Source organism: Lissotriton helveticus, chromosome 2_1 (assembly GCF_964261635.1).
Source record: "Lissotriton helveticus chromosome 2_1, aLisHel1.1, whole genome shotgun sequence".
Taxonomy (NCBI): Eukaryota; Metazoa; Chordata; class Amphibia; order Caudata; family Salamandridae; genus Lissotriton; species Lissotriton helveticus.
Genome location: NC_136059.1, coordinates 1,973,945,186 through 1,973,960,819, shown reverse-complemented (window position 1 = coordinate 1,973,960,819; position 15,634 = coordinate 1,973,945,186). Strand labels below are relative to the sequence as shown.

The window sequence follows — 15,634 nt, the reverse complement described above, 5'->3', positions numbered from 1 at the left end:
TTTGGGATGTGTTAGAGCAGACTAGGCAGAGCACTCCGCTGAGTCTGAGAGCAACACTTAGAATCGCAAACAACCAGCAACAATCACCTTTGAAGCAGCAAAACGTTGCAGGAACCCCGTGGCATTATAATAAAGCTGCAGCTTTGTAATAAAAGCACAGGTTGATTGGCCTTATGTTGCTAATCTCACCTTCCTATTGCCATTAATTTGCTTCACCAAACCGTGCATGCAAAGCGGCTGCTGTAGCTATCCTGTCCACTATATCTGCCAGCCCAGCCTATCCTGGTGCCACTCTTTGTGCCAAAGAACAGCATCAAGATTGACTAGCTATCCCAGGGCAAAGGAACCTAGAACTCTCAGCAGAGACTAGGAATCTTCTCTGTTTGTTTCTCAGCTCTCTGGTGCAGCATAAGCTGCCTCGTAGAGAGAGGCCTTCATACTGCGCATGTCCAGTTTGGCCCAGTTGTCAGCCTGACTTGGGTACTTTAATTCACTACGCATTGTGTATTGAAACCCCTGCTCCCCTTCATAACACAACCTTAATTGGGATACTGTCAGGGGCTTATGGCAATGCCTGAACTCTCTTATTGACAAGTTTCTACTCATAACAGGCCTTTGATCCTGCCACAATACTTTGCAAAACCCAGGAAGAAGACCAAATACTAGCTATCGTCTGGCCTAGAAGCATTTCCAAATGTTCCCTCCACATTTTCCTTAAGTCTAATGCAATCCTTTGTAATGGTTTGCCACAAGTACTTTACTTTTTGTGCATTATGTACTTTTGTTCAAGTTTTTGGGCAAAAACCTTTTTTTTTTTTTATTTCCAGAAATTAAAGCTACAAATACATTTATGTATTATGTATTTATTTATTTTTGGGAAACCGATTAACAAAAAGCCACACCATCTAGATACCATTATGAAAGATGGTGTATATATAATTGGTCTTCAGACCTGTGAAAAGATGTATTGAAGTTTCCATGCACACATGGAATAAAAACGAATAGGGACATAGCACTTGATACTCATGGGTCTATGCATTTAGTGCTCGCTCTGTATATTTTATTGTGCAAAACGTTTTCATGTTGTCGGAGTGAACAATCTCCCGGAAAGTAAATACGATGCGAAGTATTTTGGCGACACTCCATCAACTCACCCTGCAGGGTGCATGCTTCTTATGTTGTGACCCATAATCACCACAGGCCCTTATAAACCATGAACTGAAAGTCATAGCAGGATATACATATTTTAAGATTTATATGTGCTCAGTAATTGCAACATATGGTCTCTTGCAGAGAATTCCGATGATTTGAGTCTGACAGCTGGAGAATTTGTCCAGCTGCTGGAGAAACTAGACGATGAGTGGTATCAGGGACAAGTTAAAGGGCGCACTGGGATGTTTCCTGCCACCTTCGTCAAAGTTCTTGTAAGTAGTCGCACACTGACATTTTAATGTGAAGGTTTTCAATCAATGCAGGATGTATAATGGTGTAATTAAAATTGGAACGTCATGTTTGCCGGTTTTCTCTGCTGTTGGTAGATATACAAGTTTTCAGCTTTTTTTCCACCATAATTGAAAAAAATAAACTGTAGCATGAAGGTGTGTGATCCCTTAAAAGGTGATTATTGTGATGCCGGTATCAAAGCTGCTTTCACTAAAATTTTAATTTTGACATTATTTGCGAGAGGAAATCTGGGTGGAGCCTACCAATCCATTCGTGGTATTGCACCAAACAAAGAAAACTCCCAATTCTTCACAACACTAGTGAAACGGTTTGTGACACCAGTGGGGCTCTAATAATGTGGACTGAAGACTTTACCAGCACGACAGATGACATGGTGGCCAAAATGCTAGTGACTGACCAGAATACTACAGTACAATATGAACATTACAGCAGGGAATTAAGGAATCAGAACTGACTAACATGGCGCTTACAACATGGGGAATAGGATATAGTCGCACTTCTCACCTGTAGACCAATAGCTTTTGGAGAATAAAGGCAACGTTCTTGTCAACTAAAAACGGAAATAGATTTATAAACTATTTATCTGGGTAGACTCTCATAAGCTCATTTCCACTATATAGCAATGTATTATATTGTAAACCAAAAGCACCAAATTGGAGACTTCCCTGTTTAGGGAAGACGTAAATATCCAATAAAGCATCATTTTCAGTTAAATAGTAGAACATGCAAAACTTGAGGTAGTAAATGGGAGGCCATGAAGGTAGTGGTAATATGCTTTACAATAGGAAAAATTACATGAGTAAAGCAAACACTTAAGTTAGAAATCACAAATAAAGGCCTTCAGCGTAGAAAATGAAGATAGATGCAGCAAAGGTACAGGCACTAATCACTATATAATTGGCCAAGGTTGAAATAGATGCATTAGAATTAATCTTGAGACTTAAAAAATATAAATTTGCATCATAAAGACTGTGGTGAAATAGAAACCGGCCTGGCAAATGACTTAACTGACTACTAAATAAAGATGACCCATGCAGGAGACCTTTAGCACCAACAGTCCCACAATGCAGGTTAGTCTATACATAATAACATAAAACCAAGATTTTATAATTACCTGAGGAGGTTGTAAAGTGCAATGGCACAAAACCTACCAGAATAGATTGATGTTACAGAACGTGCCCATGCGCAAACTCACAGATGAATAGATACAAACTTTTGAGTACTAATACTTATTACAACAATCCAAGTTTTCCATTACTTAGGAAAGACTGCTTTCAATCTAAAAGCCAAGTTTCATGTAAAAACCTTAGACAAGACCTCCATTTCAGTTCTGTATAGCTCATGTTTACCTTACACTGTACAACTCGATGCAGTCTAACATCAGTGAGGTTTGGAGGTCCGCTCAGTCCTTGACCTGAGAGATTTTTCGAAAATGTGATTAACCACATGCCCAGCTCAGAAACGAGGAAGAAGATGAATGAGCCTGGTGTTTGCACAATTTTGGTGTCCTCTCTTTCCAGTATATACTTTGACAGCGTTTCAGATATTCAGATATTTTGTATTTGGCATCACTGTACATTCATTGAGAATCAGTGTCATCCTCTGACTTCTTGCTACAATAATAGCAACTCTTTTAAATCAATTATCAGTATATACTTAATGTAAACTCGTGCATTAATTCAGGACAATTAAAGTAACTTGCAATTTTTATAACGCAAAAAGCAGACCTCCTTGGATGGTTAAAACCTTTAATAAGGCTAAGGGATTGGTTTAGTTGAAAATGTTCATGTTACCCCCCACATAATGGCTAACAGCAAAAATTATTAATTCATCTAATTAAAGTATCGCCACTGCAAGCATACTCGTTTTTTTGTGAAAAAAAATCAAAGTATGTTTTATGGGGCTAAAACTGTTTGTTCCCCACTGCAGATAGGGAGGTACTTCTATTCAGGTTTGCAAACTAAATTAAAGGCAAGATTCAAATATGTAATTTGTGTGCAAACATTTGCTTCTCATGTGATTATAGAATTAGACTCTAAAGCATTTGAGTTTACATATGTTCTCCTTTTATTTTAAAATCTAGGTTGATGTTCCTGGCCCAGATAATTATAAACGGAAATCTTTAACGTCAACGAGCATTACGTGAGTTTCATGAATAGTAAGGTTTTGAAAAAAAATTCAAATCGGTGTTCCTCATTTAGCAGGGGGACACATCTTGCCCCAAACAAAGCATTGGCGTATTTTGTGTTGCTTTGGATTAGAAATGGTGTTCAGAGCTTGATGTACCTTGTGCAGTGGTGGTGTTGTTAATCAGCAATGTGCAAAATGTTCTACTGAAATGTGAAACGTGAAATCCATCTCTAAAGAAATGTTGTGCTTAAAGCTTATTCACCACTTTTTATGAATTTATTCTCCTGGGCAGAATTTCACAGATGTGTTGGGGTTGACCTAATTTTTTTATGCTTCCAACCCACTGTAAGAACCCACAAACCACCGTAAAATTTCACGTTGTTTCAGGGATAAAGGAAAATGCAAGCTTAATTTCTTTACTACTTTTTTTTTTGTCCTTTGGCATTTAAAAAAAAAATCATCCATGTCTAGTGTGGATCAGGTTTATAATTGAGAAACAATTAGCATTACAGTCCTTTATTAAAAATGTAAATTTGGTCAGGCAACATGTACAGAGTAATTATTCCCTTTGAATTGACAGAGTCCGCATTGGGTGAAAAATCATTTGTACCAATTGTAGTGCTTCTTTACATAGCATATGCTTTTCCATCTAAGGACACTACCATTATCTCGAAGGTGGATTTTACATCTCCCTCTCAGCAACACCCCGGGGCATCCCCAGTAGGCTCCAGACTAGTTTCTAGTTTTCTTGCTGTTTTTATTATTTCATTGTATTATATGTCAATTCAATTGTTTTATCATCCTTATTTTAGGTAGTTCTGATTTTCCAGGAAAGGGATATTAACATAACATAGCATAATATCAGACTATAACAGGAAAGAGGCACACCTGATTTCAGTTATGCATGCCTCAAATATTGATGTGGGAAGACATCTTTCATACTTTAAACCACATTAGTTTTTTTTAACTGAAACTGAGTTACTGGCCAGAACTAAGATGAAATTAACACATTGCTGGTACCTATGTTCATTAAAGTATCCTGAAATCAAGCATTGTGAAGCTCATCAATGCTAATCTCTCCCGCATTACAAATAACATTACATTGCGAGTGATGCTGGAGATTGTTGTTGGTATCTTCTAATAGTGCAAAGAGCTTTCTACCTTTTGTACTATTGTTGACACAAACAAAGCCTTACCCAGGTTGAGTAATTGTTTTATTGTTATTGTAATTTATTTATTTGTAGTCTTGTATAGAGTGAACCAGGCCACATTAACATCGGAGAGATTTGCAGAAAAACGGGTACAAGAACAAATAATTTCAATAGAACTACAAAAGGATAGTTAATTAAGCATAATGCAGCACATAAATAGAGCGTTTTTGAAGCCTGGAGGTGGTTTCTTGTTTCTATTAGCCATGCGTTTATTAATATCTATGTTTCTGAATTGCTTTGACATTCATTAGATCAAAAGACAACATACGTTAAGTGTTTTGCAGTAACATATTACGGCTGCAAGGAAATAGTAAATAAATAGCTTTACCATACAATGCCTTCCTGTTTCTACAAAACAATTTACATAAATGGAGAGAATATCATGACATTATAATCCTACCGTCCAGTAGTGTCTTGCTTCATTAAGGTTGACTTTTTGAGCAAATTACTATCATAGATTCTGAAACATATAATCAAGTAATTTTAGTTAAACCTATTACTTTAAGTTATCCTTTTCAGAAAACTCACATCTCATTATCAGAATTTCCCTTTCGTATAACTACCCTTGATTTATGATACCTTTGATTTATGATGCCCCATGCGAATTAGGCATCACTGACTGCCTTTCCTGTTTACTGGAACATCATTTATTCCAAGAAAATGTATTTTGTTTGTGTAAGGATAAGATTTTGGATAAGTAGTACAATTAAGTTTCTTATTGAGAGAACTGAAGCCCACACAAGGAGCAATATAGCCACCATTAGTGCAGCAGGGGTTGTAGCACCAGGCGCTCTGCCCCTAAATATTGTCTGTCTTCTACTACTTAAATGGACGGTTGGAGACCCATTTTCCTTGCTTTCATTATTGCCCAAAGCACTTTTCCCGTGCCCTTCATAAAAGCAATTATTAGTAAATTTAGCAGGCAACTAGTGGGGATAGTCTGAGCACTGCCCATATGTTTTCCTAGCTACTAAGTGATTTGCCATGAATGTGCAAAGAAATTATATCAGAGTCTTGATTTATGTTTAACAATATATCTTATATTCATCATGCAGTATATGGGGAAACTTTCCTTTGGAGCCAAATTAGGCATTCAAGCAATAGATTTCGCCCCACAGGAAGTGAGGTGACAACTTGGGCAGTAATACTTCCCATAGTACAAACAGCAGGGATTAACCAATGGTTACTTCACCTCTGACAGACCCGCCAGTATGTGTGGGGGTAACATTAGCAGAGGGGTGTAACACGCAGAGGTAATCTGCCACGTTAAAACCTCTGGTACTACAGTCCAAATTGTGAAAGTAGAGCAGCTGGGGTTGGTGAAGGGTTATGGTGTTGGAAAGCAGATGGGAGGGCGGGAGAGAAGATATATTTTGAATCCCCCAGATATGGCTGGGTCCCGGGAAAATAGTCTCAATACTAACCGGGACAGGTGACTACAGTGCTCCTCTTGCTAGTGTATGAGGCCCTCTGATTGTTGGAGATATTAGCAGCAGGCAGTCTTATAGATAGTGAAGGCTAATACGAACCACTGGCCCCAATTTTACATTTGCCTGGTGTAAAGGGATTTTCTTATGCAGTACCTCTACATACAAGATACTAATAATTTCAGTAGAACTACAAAGGATAGTTAATTACAGTAAAATACAACACATATATGCAGTGTTTGTAATTCGGTACAGTATTTAGCGGAAACAAAGATTATAGACACTTCTCAGAGGAAATTAATGCTAAATGGACAATTGTACCTATAGGAACTTCAGTTTTAGGTATATAGTAATTAGTGAGAGATATTGAAAATAAAAAATATAGGTTGTATAATTAATCGGAAAGTGTCGCAACAGCATTTAACAAATCTATAACCCCCACATGTTCTTTCCAGTATTAATTACTCTGTCTCTGAAACAATTATTTCAATTTATCCAAACACTCCTATTGTAGGGTTTAATTGATCGCTTTCAGTGTACCGCCCGCATTGTTTGGGCTAGTCATTCATTTTCTGTACCCTTAATCTCAAAGATTCAATTTCACATGTAATGATTGCACTTACATATTAGCCATACCCAGCAGTATCATGACATGACTAATATCTATGTCAGATATCCTTTGAATGTATCATGGAGCCACAAGTTGTCCATCTTTTTGTTAACATGTAAATAAAAAATGAAACAAAAAACTTTTTCTTCGGGGCTGACTTTAATGACATGTTCTTTGTTTTTCAGGGGACCAAGATGCATGGCTAGGTTTGAGTTCATTGGAGAACAGGCTAGTGAGCTGAGTTTTGCAGAAGGAGAGATTATTCGCCTTAAAGAATATGTAAATGAAGAGTGGGCAAAAGGCGAGCTCAAAGGCCAAGTTGGGATTTTCCCGCTGAATTTTGTGGAGGTTGTTGAGGACCTCCCAAGTGCTCTGCAAAGTGGGCCTGCAGGTTCAGGTAAGCAATTAGCATGTTTTGATAATTATATTGGGGGACTCCCATTATCTTTTAGGATATTCAATAACAAACCATTTGAAAAAAGGAAATACTCAAATGTACTTTTCTTAGTTGTGCTATTGACAGCTGTATTTTTCATCACATTCTGTTGTTGAGCAGTTGTACATTTTGCCAAGACCATTTTCTTTGTGTGCTGTGGTGCATTTACGGTGTGGCAATTAGTCCAGGGATATGGCCAGCCTTCTTTAAGTCACAAATTACCTGGACAGTGTCATTTTGCAATAATTGAAGTTGATGGGTTCTCATCCCAGCAACAGAGATCAGAACAGACAGTGTCTGTTTGGGAGGAAGTCTAATTGTTATTTTATGCTTTTTCCTCTCTATTATGTAGGTCATCCATATTATGGATTAGCATCCAGATTAGCACCTGAAGTAGTTAGTACTCCTTGCCTTGCCTGCTATTTTTGTTTCCTATTGGACGACTACCCAGAAAAATCAAGAATGAGATCTCTTGCCCACATAATAACCAGCTTACCAGCCCGCTTGTATTTTGAGATTTGGTGATATTCTTCTGATTCTAGTAAAGAGTATTGAAGATTATACAATACTTACCATCATACAGCAAATGCACTGTTTTGGACCCCACCACTGTACCACCAATGTAGGAAGCTAGCTCTCAATATAGTGGACCAAATAGCGATACACAGTGTAAATAGTCCAGGCAAACCCCAAAGGAATTACAGAGGCACAATGACACCCCAAATGGTATCTTTTGTGGTAGTGTGGGTGAGCAATTAGGCATAACAGAGGGGAGTGCTAAGCATTTATTGCATGCACAAAAGCAGTGAGTGAGTCCATGCTCAATAAAGAAACGCAACATCAATTTATAAAAATACATTATACTTTTATATGAATGTAGATACCAAGATCATCGGAATCAGGTAGGTACTTTTTCAGGTTATATATTTTTACAGTTTTTAAATAGAACAGTTTGCAATTTCTAAAGCAGTATTGTTATCCTATGGCAGAAAGACATACTTTTATTTTTTATTTTATTTAAGAAGTTTTATATAGCGCTGGCCTGACCCGAAGGTATTTGAGTGCTTTACACCAGATGCATTGCAGAAAATCACATATTACAATAATAGTATAGGTTATGGGTGCAGAGTTCCAATTCGTAGCGTAACAGTGAGGCGCTGAGGACTTGGAAAGTCTTAGAGGAAAGTTACTGTCATGAGCAGAGCTCCACTTTTGGGGAGGAGTGACGAGAACAGGGTCAGGGGCTTGGCGGGGGTAGAAGTCTTGAGAACACAGAGTCGAAGCTCTGCGAGCTGTCTGCTTCAGCGCTCTGGCTGCTCCTATCTGTTCATTAGGGAACGGTCGGGGAACAGGACTTTGAGCTGACTTTTGAATTTTGCAAAAGAGGGAATAGGTCTGATGTGAGGGGGAATAGAGTACCAGATTTTGGGTGTGTTCCCAGCGAAGGACCGGGCTACTGTTTTTTGTTTGCGTGTTTTCAGCGGGATGGATAGGAGAGTGTTAGAACTTCTGAGGTTCCTGGTCTGACCAGCTTTTTTGAGTTTGGAAGGCAAATATTCCGGTTTGCCAGTGCAAGGCTTTGTGCGTGAGGCAGGCTGTTCTGAAGCACGTCCGCATTTCAACTGGGAGACAATTTAGTTCTCTGAGAGCAGGTGAAATGTGATCAAATTTCTTGATTCCGGTGACCATTCTGGCTGCTGCATTGAGAGTTGTTTTGAGGGGAGCAAGATGTGATTTTGCTATTCCTGAGAGGACTGCATTCCCATAGTCTAGTCTTGACAACACCAATGCTTGGGTGGCCTGTTTGAGATTATCGGGCGCGATGAAAGGTTTTATTTTGTTCAGTAGCTTCAGGTGAAGGAAGATGCTCTTAGCTGAATTCTTAATGTGTTTGGTTGTGTCCAATTTCGGGTCTAGCGTAATACCTTGTGATTTTACAGTCGACCAGGGTGAGGTTCCCATTGAGCGCATCAATAGCTTTTAGCCATTCCGCAATTTGGGGGCTCTCTTCTTTTCTCGAGATGAGGAGTATTTCCGTTTTGTCTTGATTACGTTTTAGGTGGTTACTTGACAGCCAGTGTTGGACTTCCCTCAATGTGTTGTTAAGTCTTTGAATGTCCTTGATGGAGGAGGTTTCCAAGTAGATCTGTGTATCATCTGCATATAGATGAAAGGGAATGTTGGCTTTTTTGAGTAGGGTGGTGAGGGGTTCCATGTAAATGTTGCAAAGTTGCTGGGAGAGGACTGAACCTTGGGGGATTCCCCTGCTGAGTGGGTGTAGGAACTTACAGCAGCTTGCAGGGCACATCTCCTGAACTTAAGGTAAGTATGGTACAAGATCTAAGACCGCACCAACAGGTCTCCACAGGCGGCACTGGGGTGGCCAGGTGCAGAGGTGCTTATCAGCGTCGGGTGTCCAATGTTATCCTATGGGGGAGAAACATGTACAGAATTCAGGCACTTCACAGCGACATGCGGGGCCAATCTCCTTGACTTAGGGTGAGTATGGGACAAGGGCCAAGGCTACACAAGCAGATCACCTCAAGAACCTCTGGGGGGTCCAGGTGCCGAGGTGTGTTACGGCGTCAGGTGCGTCATTCACTTTAATGGGGAATAAAGAGGATGCAGTTGGGAGGCCAGTCAGGCTGAACCAACAAGTCGGCTCAGGTCTCACGATGCTGGGGGATGTGGGGGCACCTTTGGTCTTCTTCTCCTCTGCCTAGGGCAGAGGTGCAGAGCTGTTCTGAGGCGTTGGGTTTTTTCGTCACCAGAGACACTCCCGGTAGAGGGGGCCTGCACAAAGAGGGAGCAGGCGACGTTGGTGAGTCCACTGTGGGCAAACCCAAGGTGGGCTTTGTCTCTGGAGGGTCGGAGGACCAGGCTGGCACTATTGGCCCACTTCAACTCAGGCTAGGGGGCACAGGTGCAATGGTGATTTCTGGTGTTGGGTTTGCGGCAGTCAGGAGTCCTCGCAGTTCTTTTGGAGTGCCTGCAGGATGCAGAGAAGCAGCTCCACTACTCCACGGGAGTTCCTGGGTCTTTGTTGGAGGCAGGCAGTTTTCCCAGGCTTTTGGAGACACAGCAGCTGCAGGGCGAGATGACTTTAGTGCAATTTGATGGGAACAGCTGACAGACCGGCCGAGTTGGCACCAAGTCAGTTACTTCTCCACAGTCCTTGCTTCTTGCGACTCTTCGGTGTCCTTCTTAGGTGGGCGGGAGTCTTATTTCCTGGTTCCAGGGTCTCCCTTAAGTTCCCGATTTAGGGACGTTAGGAGAGTGTAGGGTAGTAGCCAATGGGCTACTTACCCCTGGGGTCACTAAGCCCTGTATATGACCACTTCCTGTTGGAAGTGGGCAAAACCCTGTCCCAGAGTTCTAATTCTGCCATCACTAAGATGGCATCCTTTTAAATTCCATTTCCTCATCAGGTGGTCCACGTTAGGGGTGGAACTAACCAGAGGGTGGACAGGCCTCTCTGACTACTAATTTTCCCAACTGTCCTGGCACCAAATGAGTCCTGGTCAGGGGGTTGGCATCCCCTCACCTCTTAGGGAAGCCAGATTTGCATACCAAAGGCAGTGTGCTATTTGAAGCTCCTTGACTTGTAATGCTAATTTAACAGCCTTCCAGGTGGAAGTGTTCCATCCAGAGCAGGCTTTGTTTATGATTTCCTGAGAGCATGAACTCTCACCCCTGGGGGGTCAGAAACTCATCTTTGGTGGCAGGCTGGACTGGACCAGTCAGCCACACTAGAGGGCTGGTAGGTTTCAGGTGGTACCTCTAAGAAACCCTCTTGGTGCACATATGAACACATTTATCACTGGAATCAGTGTGGGTTTAATAATACGAAGTGTTTGATAGCAAACACCATAGGTTTCAGTGAAGCCATTATGTAGAGGGGGAACTTTTTTTGACCAGTGTCCAGTACATACCTTAAGATGGCTTCCTTGCTCACTTGTAATGTCTAGTAATAGAACTAGACATAATGCACATATGTCCTCACATAAAATATAATTCACCATTATGGCTCAAAGGCCTGCCCAAGGGGTGCCTTATCAGTGGCGGCTGGCAGGGAACGGGGTTTGGTGTGGACCACCATCTCTCTGCTTCTCATCTAGGCGACGTCCGAGCCAGGAAGCAGCCAGGCTCCCCAAAGCCAATCACAATGCTGCAATGCAGCGTTGTGATTGGTCTGAGCGCCGTGCTTTGACGCTCAGATGGAGGCATGGGGAGCCTTTGAATGTTCCTCATCAGGCTGTGCATTACAGCCTGGATGGGAACATGCAAAGTGTGCATGACTGTTTGGGTGGGCCAAGATGGGCGGCCAAGCAGTTATGTGCACTTGGAGTGTGCAAACCACTCCTTCCCCTGTGACAACCGCCCTGCCCCAATCGAGCCCCGTAGGAAGCAAAGAAAAATAAAATGATAATAACAAAGTTATTATCTTTTTATTTCTATTTTTTTCTGCTTTCCTTAGCGGAAAAGCCACCCCTGTGACTTACTTACATGCTTACATTAAGGGGGTAGATTCAATTCAGGACCTAGGAGGTTGGAACCTATGAACATGTAAATACGCAACACAATACCTCTAGGACCATAGATTCATAAATTATTCATGCTCATGGATCTTACTTTTATCCACGGCAGGTTGTCAATGAACAAAACAAGCTTTCGGTTTTTCGACATGTAGGATAGGTACACAACTATTCAGTCATTTTTTTCAATAATGAACAACACAGAGCTTACTTTTCTCTTAAGTTTTTCTATTCCTCTTGTACGTTTGTTTTCATAAATGCAAATGTCCTTCAATTTCATAACACAACATGGTTGAATTACTTTTTTGTTACGTTTGTACATCCAATCTTAATACAAAAGCAGACTTGGTCATTTGCAAAGAAATTATAAAACACAATCAAACACAAGTGCATCTCATATATACAGTGAAAACCACATTTAGGCTTATTTGGTCATCATCCTACGTTTTATGTCCACCAGGGTACAACTAAATAGTACTCCTTGGTCAATTTTACTAGGTGGTCCTTGAACAAGTATAAGCTCAGAGAGTCATTCCCGAAAAGGTCAGTGTTTAGAACATGCAACTTTTTTATGGCCTAACATTGCGAGTCCTTTTTTGTACTCCTATTTCTTGTTTGTATCCTGAGTCCTGTGCAAGTGAAAAGGTGAGTTGTGTAGGTGTGCCGACGCGTTTCGACCTTCGTGCTGGGGACCAGGAGGATTTCAAAGAAGGTCTTCCTCAGGGCTGTGACTTTGTGATAGGATTATCGTAATCTACAAGTTGTGAGGGAAGGATTATCGTCATCTACAAGTTGTGAGGGAAGGAAAAAGATGTCTATCAATACCTGCTTATGTATATTGGCTATTTCAAATTCTCTGTAAGGATATCTCTGGCATACCTAGAGTGGTTGAAATGCAGTGCTCCAATGTTCTTCGTCTCGTCATGTGGGGTTTACTTCTTGGGACGCTTGGAAACTTTATTTCTGGAGGGTTAAATAACATTAATAATAATCCACATTTGTAAAGCGCACAATCACCCGTAAGGGTCTCTAGGCGCTGGGGGCCGTCGGGAAGATTAAGCAAGCTATTGCCCAAAGTATCATGGTGCTGGGCTAACCTGCCGCCGGAGCCCGGGATCGAACCCTGATCCCCAGATTCCAGCGTCAGTCGCCCTGGCCGCGGCGCCACACCTCTCCACTTGGGCCACATTGGGTCACTCTTGTCCTGTTCTAGCATGGACGTTTCGTTTTCTGTAAGACTGTATTGGATGTCTAATCAATATGGGGCTCATCATATTGTTTAAGCACATGCAAGGTGTATTGAAGTTGTGCTACTCATGGACAAACGTGATCATGATTGTTCAGCTAAATGAACTAGTATTTACTGAACCTCATAATTATGGGGGCAAAGTGTCTTAGTTTGTCTCGTATTTCTTTTAAGAGGTTTCTTTTCATCTAAGCATCACCCACGTGTTTTCTTAGGGCATACCGTGAATTGTATATAGTGATTTGCAAAAATGTCGCGTGACTCGTGAGACTCAATCTAGTTGCCGTTAGTACCCCTCTGTGCGCTGTTAGAGCCATGCTTCAAATACCTTTAGATCTTCTGCTCGTCGTGATTTCTACAGCGCGGCAAAACGGGGATTCAATCTCCCTGCTTGATCTTCTGGCGTCTCGGTTGCCTCGTCAGTTTCACTTTGTTGGCGACTCACTGGCTGCCTATGTTCACTTCACCCGGCGCGTCATAGGCTAGTTGGATTCACTTGGCATCGCGCGTCATGACGCCTGCCTTACTTCCTCCTTTGTCTATTGCAGGCATTGTCCTGTGTTCGTTGCGCCTGACTTCCTGTTGTGATGTAGTCATGGCAGCAAACTTTATTTGAACGCACAATGTTCTGTGACTCGTATTTTCTTTAACCTCTCACTTCACGGGTTTCCTGAAGTACAGTTCTTTCAGGGCGCTGCTTGATTCATCGCGCTTGCGTTCCTATTGAGAATATTGTCACAGAAGCAGGTTTTATTTTGTAAATTGATATTTATGTTCAGTATTCTCGTTTTCCACAATACTTTGAAATCTTCTCTTAAACGCGTATATGGGGACTCATGTATTGTGATGTATTCATAGCATCTGACTTATTTATACACACACTGTTTTGTGTTTTCTTTAACTCCTCACTTCAGAGATTCCCTGTGCGATACTTATTTCAGGGCGCTGCTCTATTCATCGCGCTGGCGTTTCTGTTGGCAATATGATCACGGCAGCAAGTTTTGTTTGTGCACTTGATGTTTATATTCAGTGTTCTCTTTTACCACAATATTTCAGAATCTTCCCTTAGACACGTGTGAGGGGACTCGTGTGTTCTTACTTTAGTTCAAGTATTCTTCTTGCATATCAGCTCAAATACCAACTGTTAGGTTGGACATATTCAGTTGCACATTAGGTACCTTTGACAAGTAGCTGGCTATATGCAGTGTACGATCTCTGACAATTCATTTAGTCCGTTTTCTGTGGTCCCTAGTCTCAGGATAATTTTTGCTTCTTCATTCAATAGTCGTTTTTCCAGCGATCGTCCTTTAATTTGTGGAAGGACTGTCCATTTCATTTTGTTGCTGTTGTGATTTGCCTCCATCCAATGTTTTACCATGGGTGCTGTCCATACTTAGCACTTGATCCTTGTTTTGTGCTGTGTTATTCTTACTTTAACTGGTTGTATCGGTTTTTCCACGTATGCCAGTCCACAAGGGCATACTATGCAGTATACCACATTTGGGGTATCGCAGTTAGTGAACTCTTCGTGGCGAATGGTATTATTGCCATAAGTGAACTCCGAACCTTCCACAGTGTTGCAACAATTAACTTGATCATATTGCCAACAGAAACGCCAGCGCGATGAATCGAGCAGCGCCCTGAAATAAGTATCGCACAGGAAATCTCTGAAGTGAGGAGTTAAAGAAAGCACATGTGTATAAATAAAGTCAGATGCTATGAATACATCACAATACATGAGTCCCCATACACGCGTTTAAGAGAAGATTCCAAAGTATTGTGGAAAACGAGAATACTGAACATCAATATCAATTTCAAAAATAAAACCTGCTTCTGTGACAATATTCTCAATAGGAACGCAAGCGTTATGAATCAAGCAGCGGCCTGAAAGAACTGTACTTCAGGAAACCCGTGAAGTGAGAGGTTAAAGAAAATACGAGTCACAGAACATTGTGCGGACAAATAAAGTTTGCTGCCATGACTACATCACAACAGGGAGTCAGGCACAACGAACACGGGACAATGCCTGCAATAGACAAAGGAGGAAGTAAGGCAGGCATCATGACGCGCGACGCAAAGTGAATCCAACTAGCCTATGACGCGCCGGGTGAAGTGAACATAGGCAGCCATGAGTCGCCAACAAAGTGAAACTGATGAGGCAACCGAGACGCCAGAAGATCAAGCAGGGAGATTGAATCCCCGTTTTGCAGCGCCGTAGAAATCACGACGAGCAGAAGATCTAAAGGTATTTGAAGCATGGCTCTAACAGCGCACAGAGGGGTACTAACGGCAACTTGATGGAGTCTCACAAGTCACGTGACTTTTTTGCAAATCCCTATATACAATTCACAGCATGCCCTAAGAAAACATGTGGGTGATGCTTAGATGAAAAGAAACCTCTTAAAAGAAATACGAGACAAACTAAGACACTTTGCCCCCGTAATTATGAGGTTCAGTAAATACTAGTTCACTTAGCTGAACAATCATGATCACGTTTGTCAATGGTTAGCACAACTTCAATACACCTTGCATGTGCTTAAGCAATATGATGAGCTCCATACTGATTAGACATCCA

General features: G+C 41.4%; 1 protein-coding gene across 2 annotated transcripts in view; it reads left to right on the top strand.

Annotated features, from left to right (window-relative positions):
• Positions 1-15,634, top strand: part of SH3D19 (SH3 domain containing 19) — a 656,725-nt gene that overhangs the window by 579,892 nt on the left and 61,199 nt on the right. For both annotated transcript variants that reach the window (XM_078676919.1, XM_078676918.1), the window contains exons 15-17: positions 1,294-1,424; positions 3,548-3,606; positions 7,028-7,239. In XM_078676919.1, the coding sequence (XP_078533045.1) occupies positions 1,294-1,424; positions 3,548-3,606; positions 7,028-7,239 (402 nt within the window). The remainder of the gene's footprint in view (positions 1-1,293; positions 1,425-3,547; positions 3,607-7,027; positions 7,240-15,634) is intronic.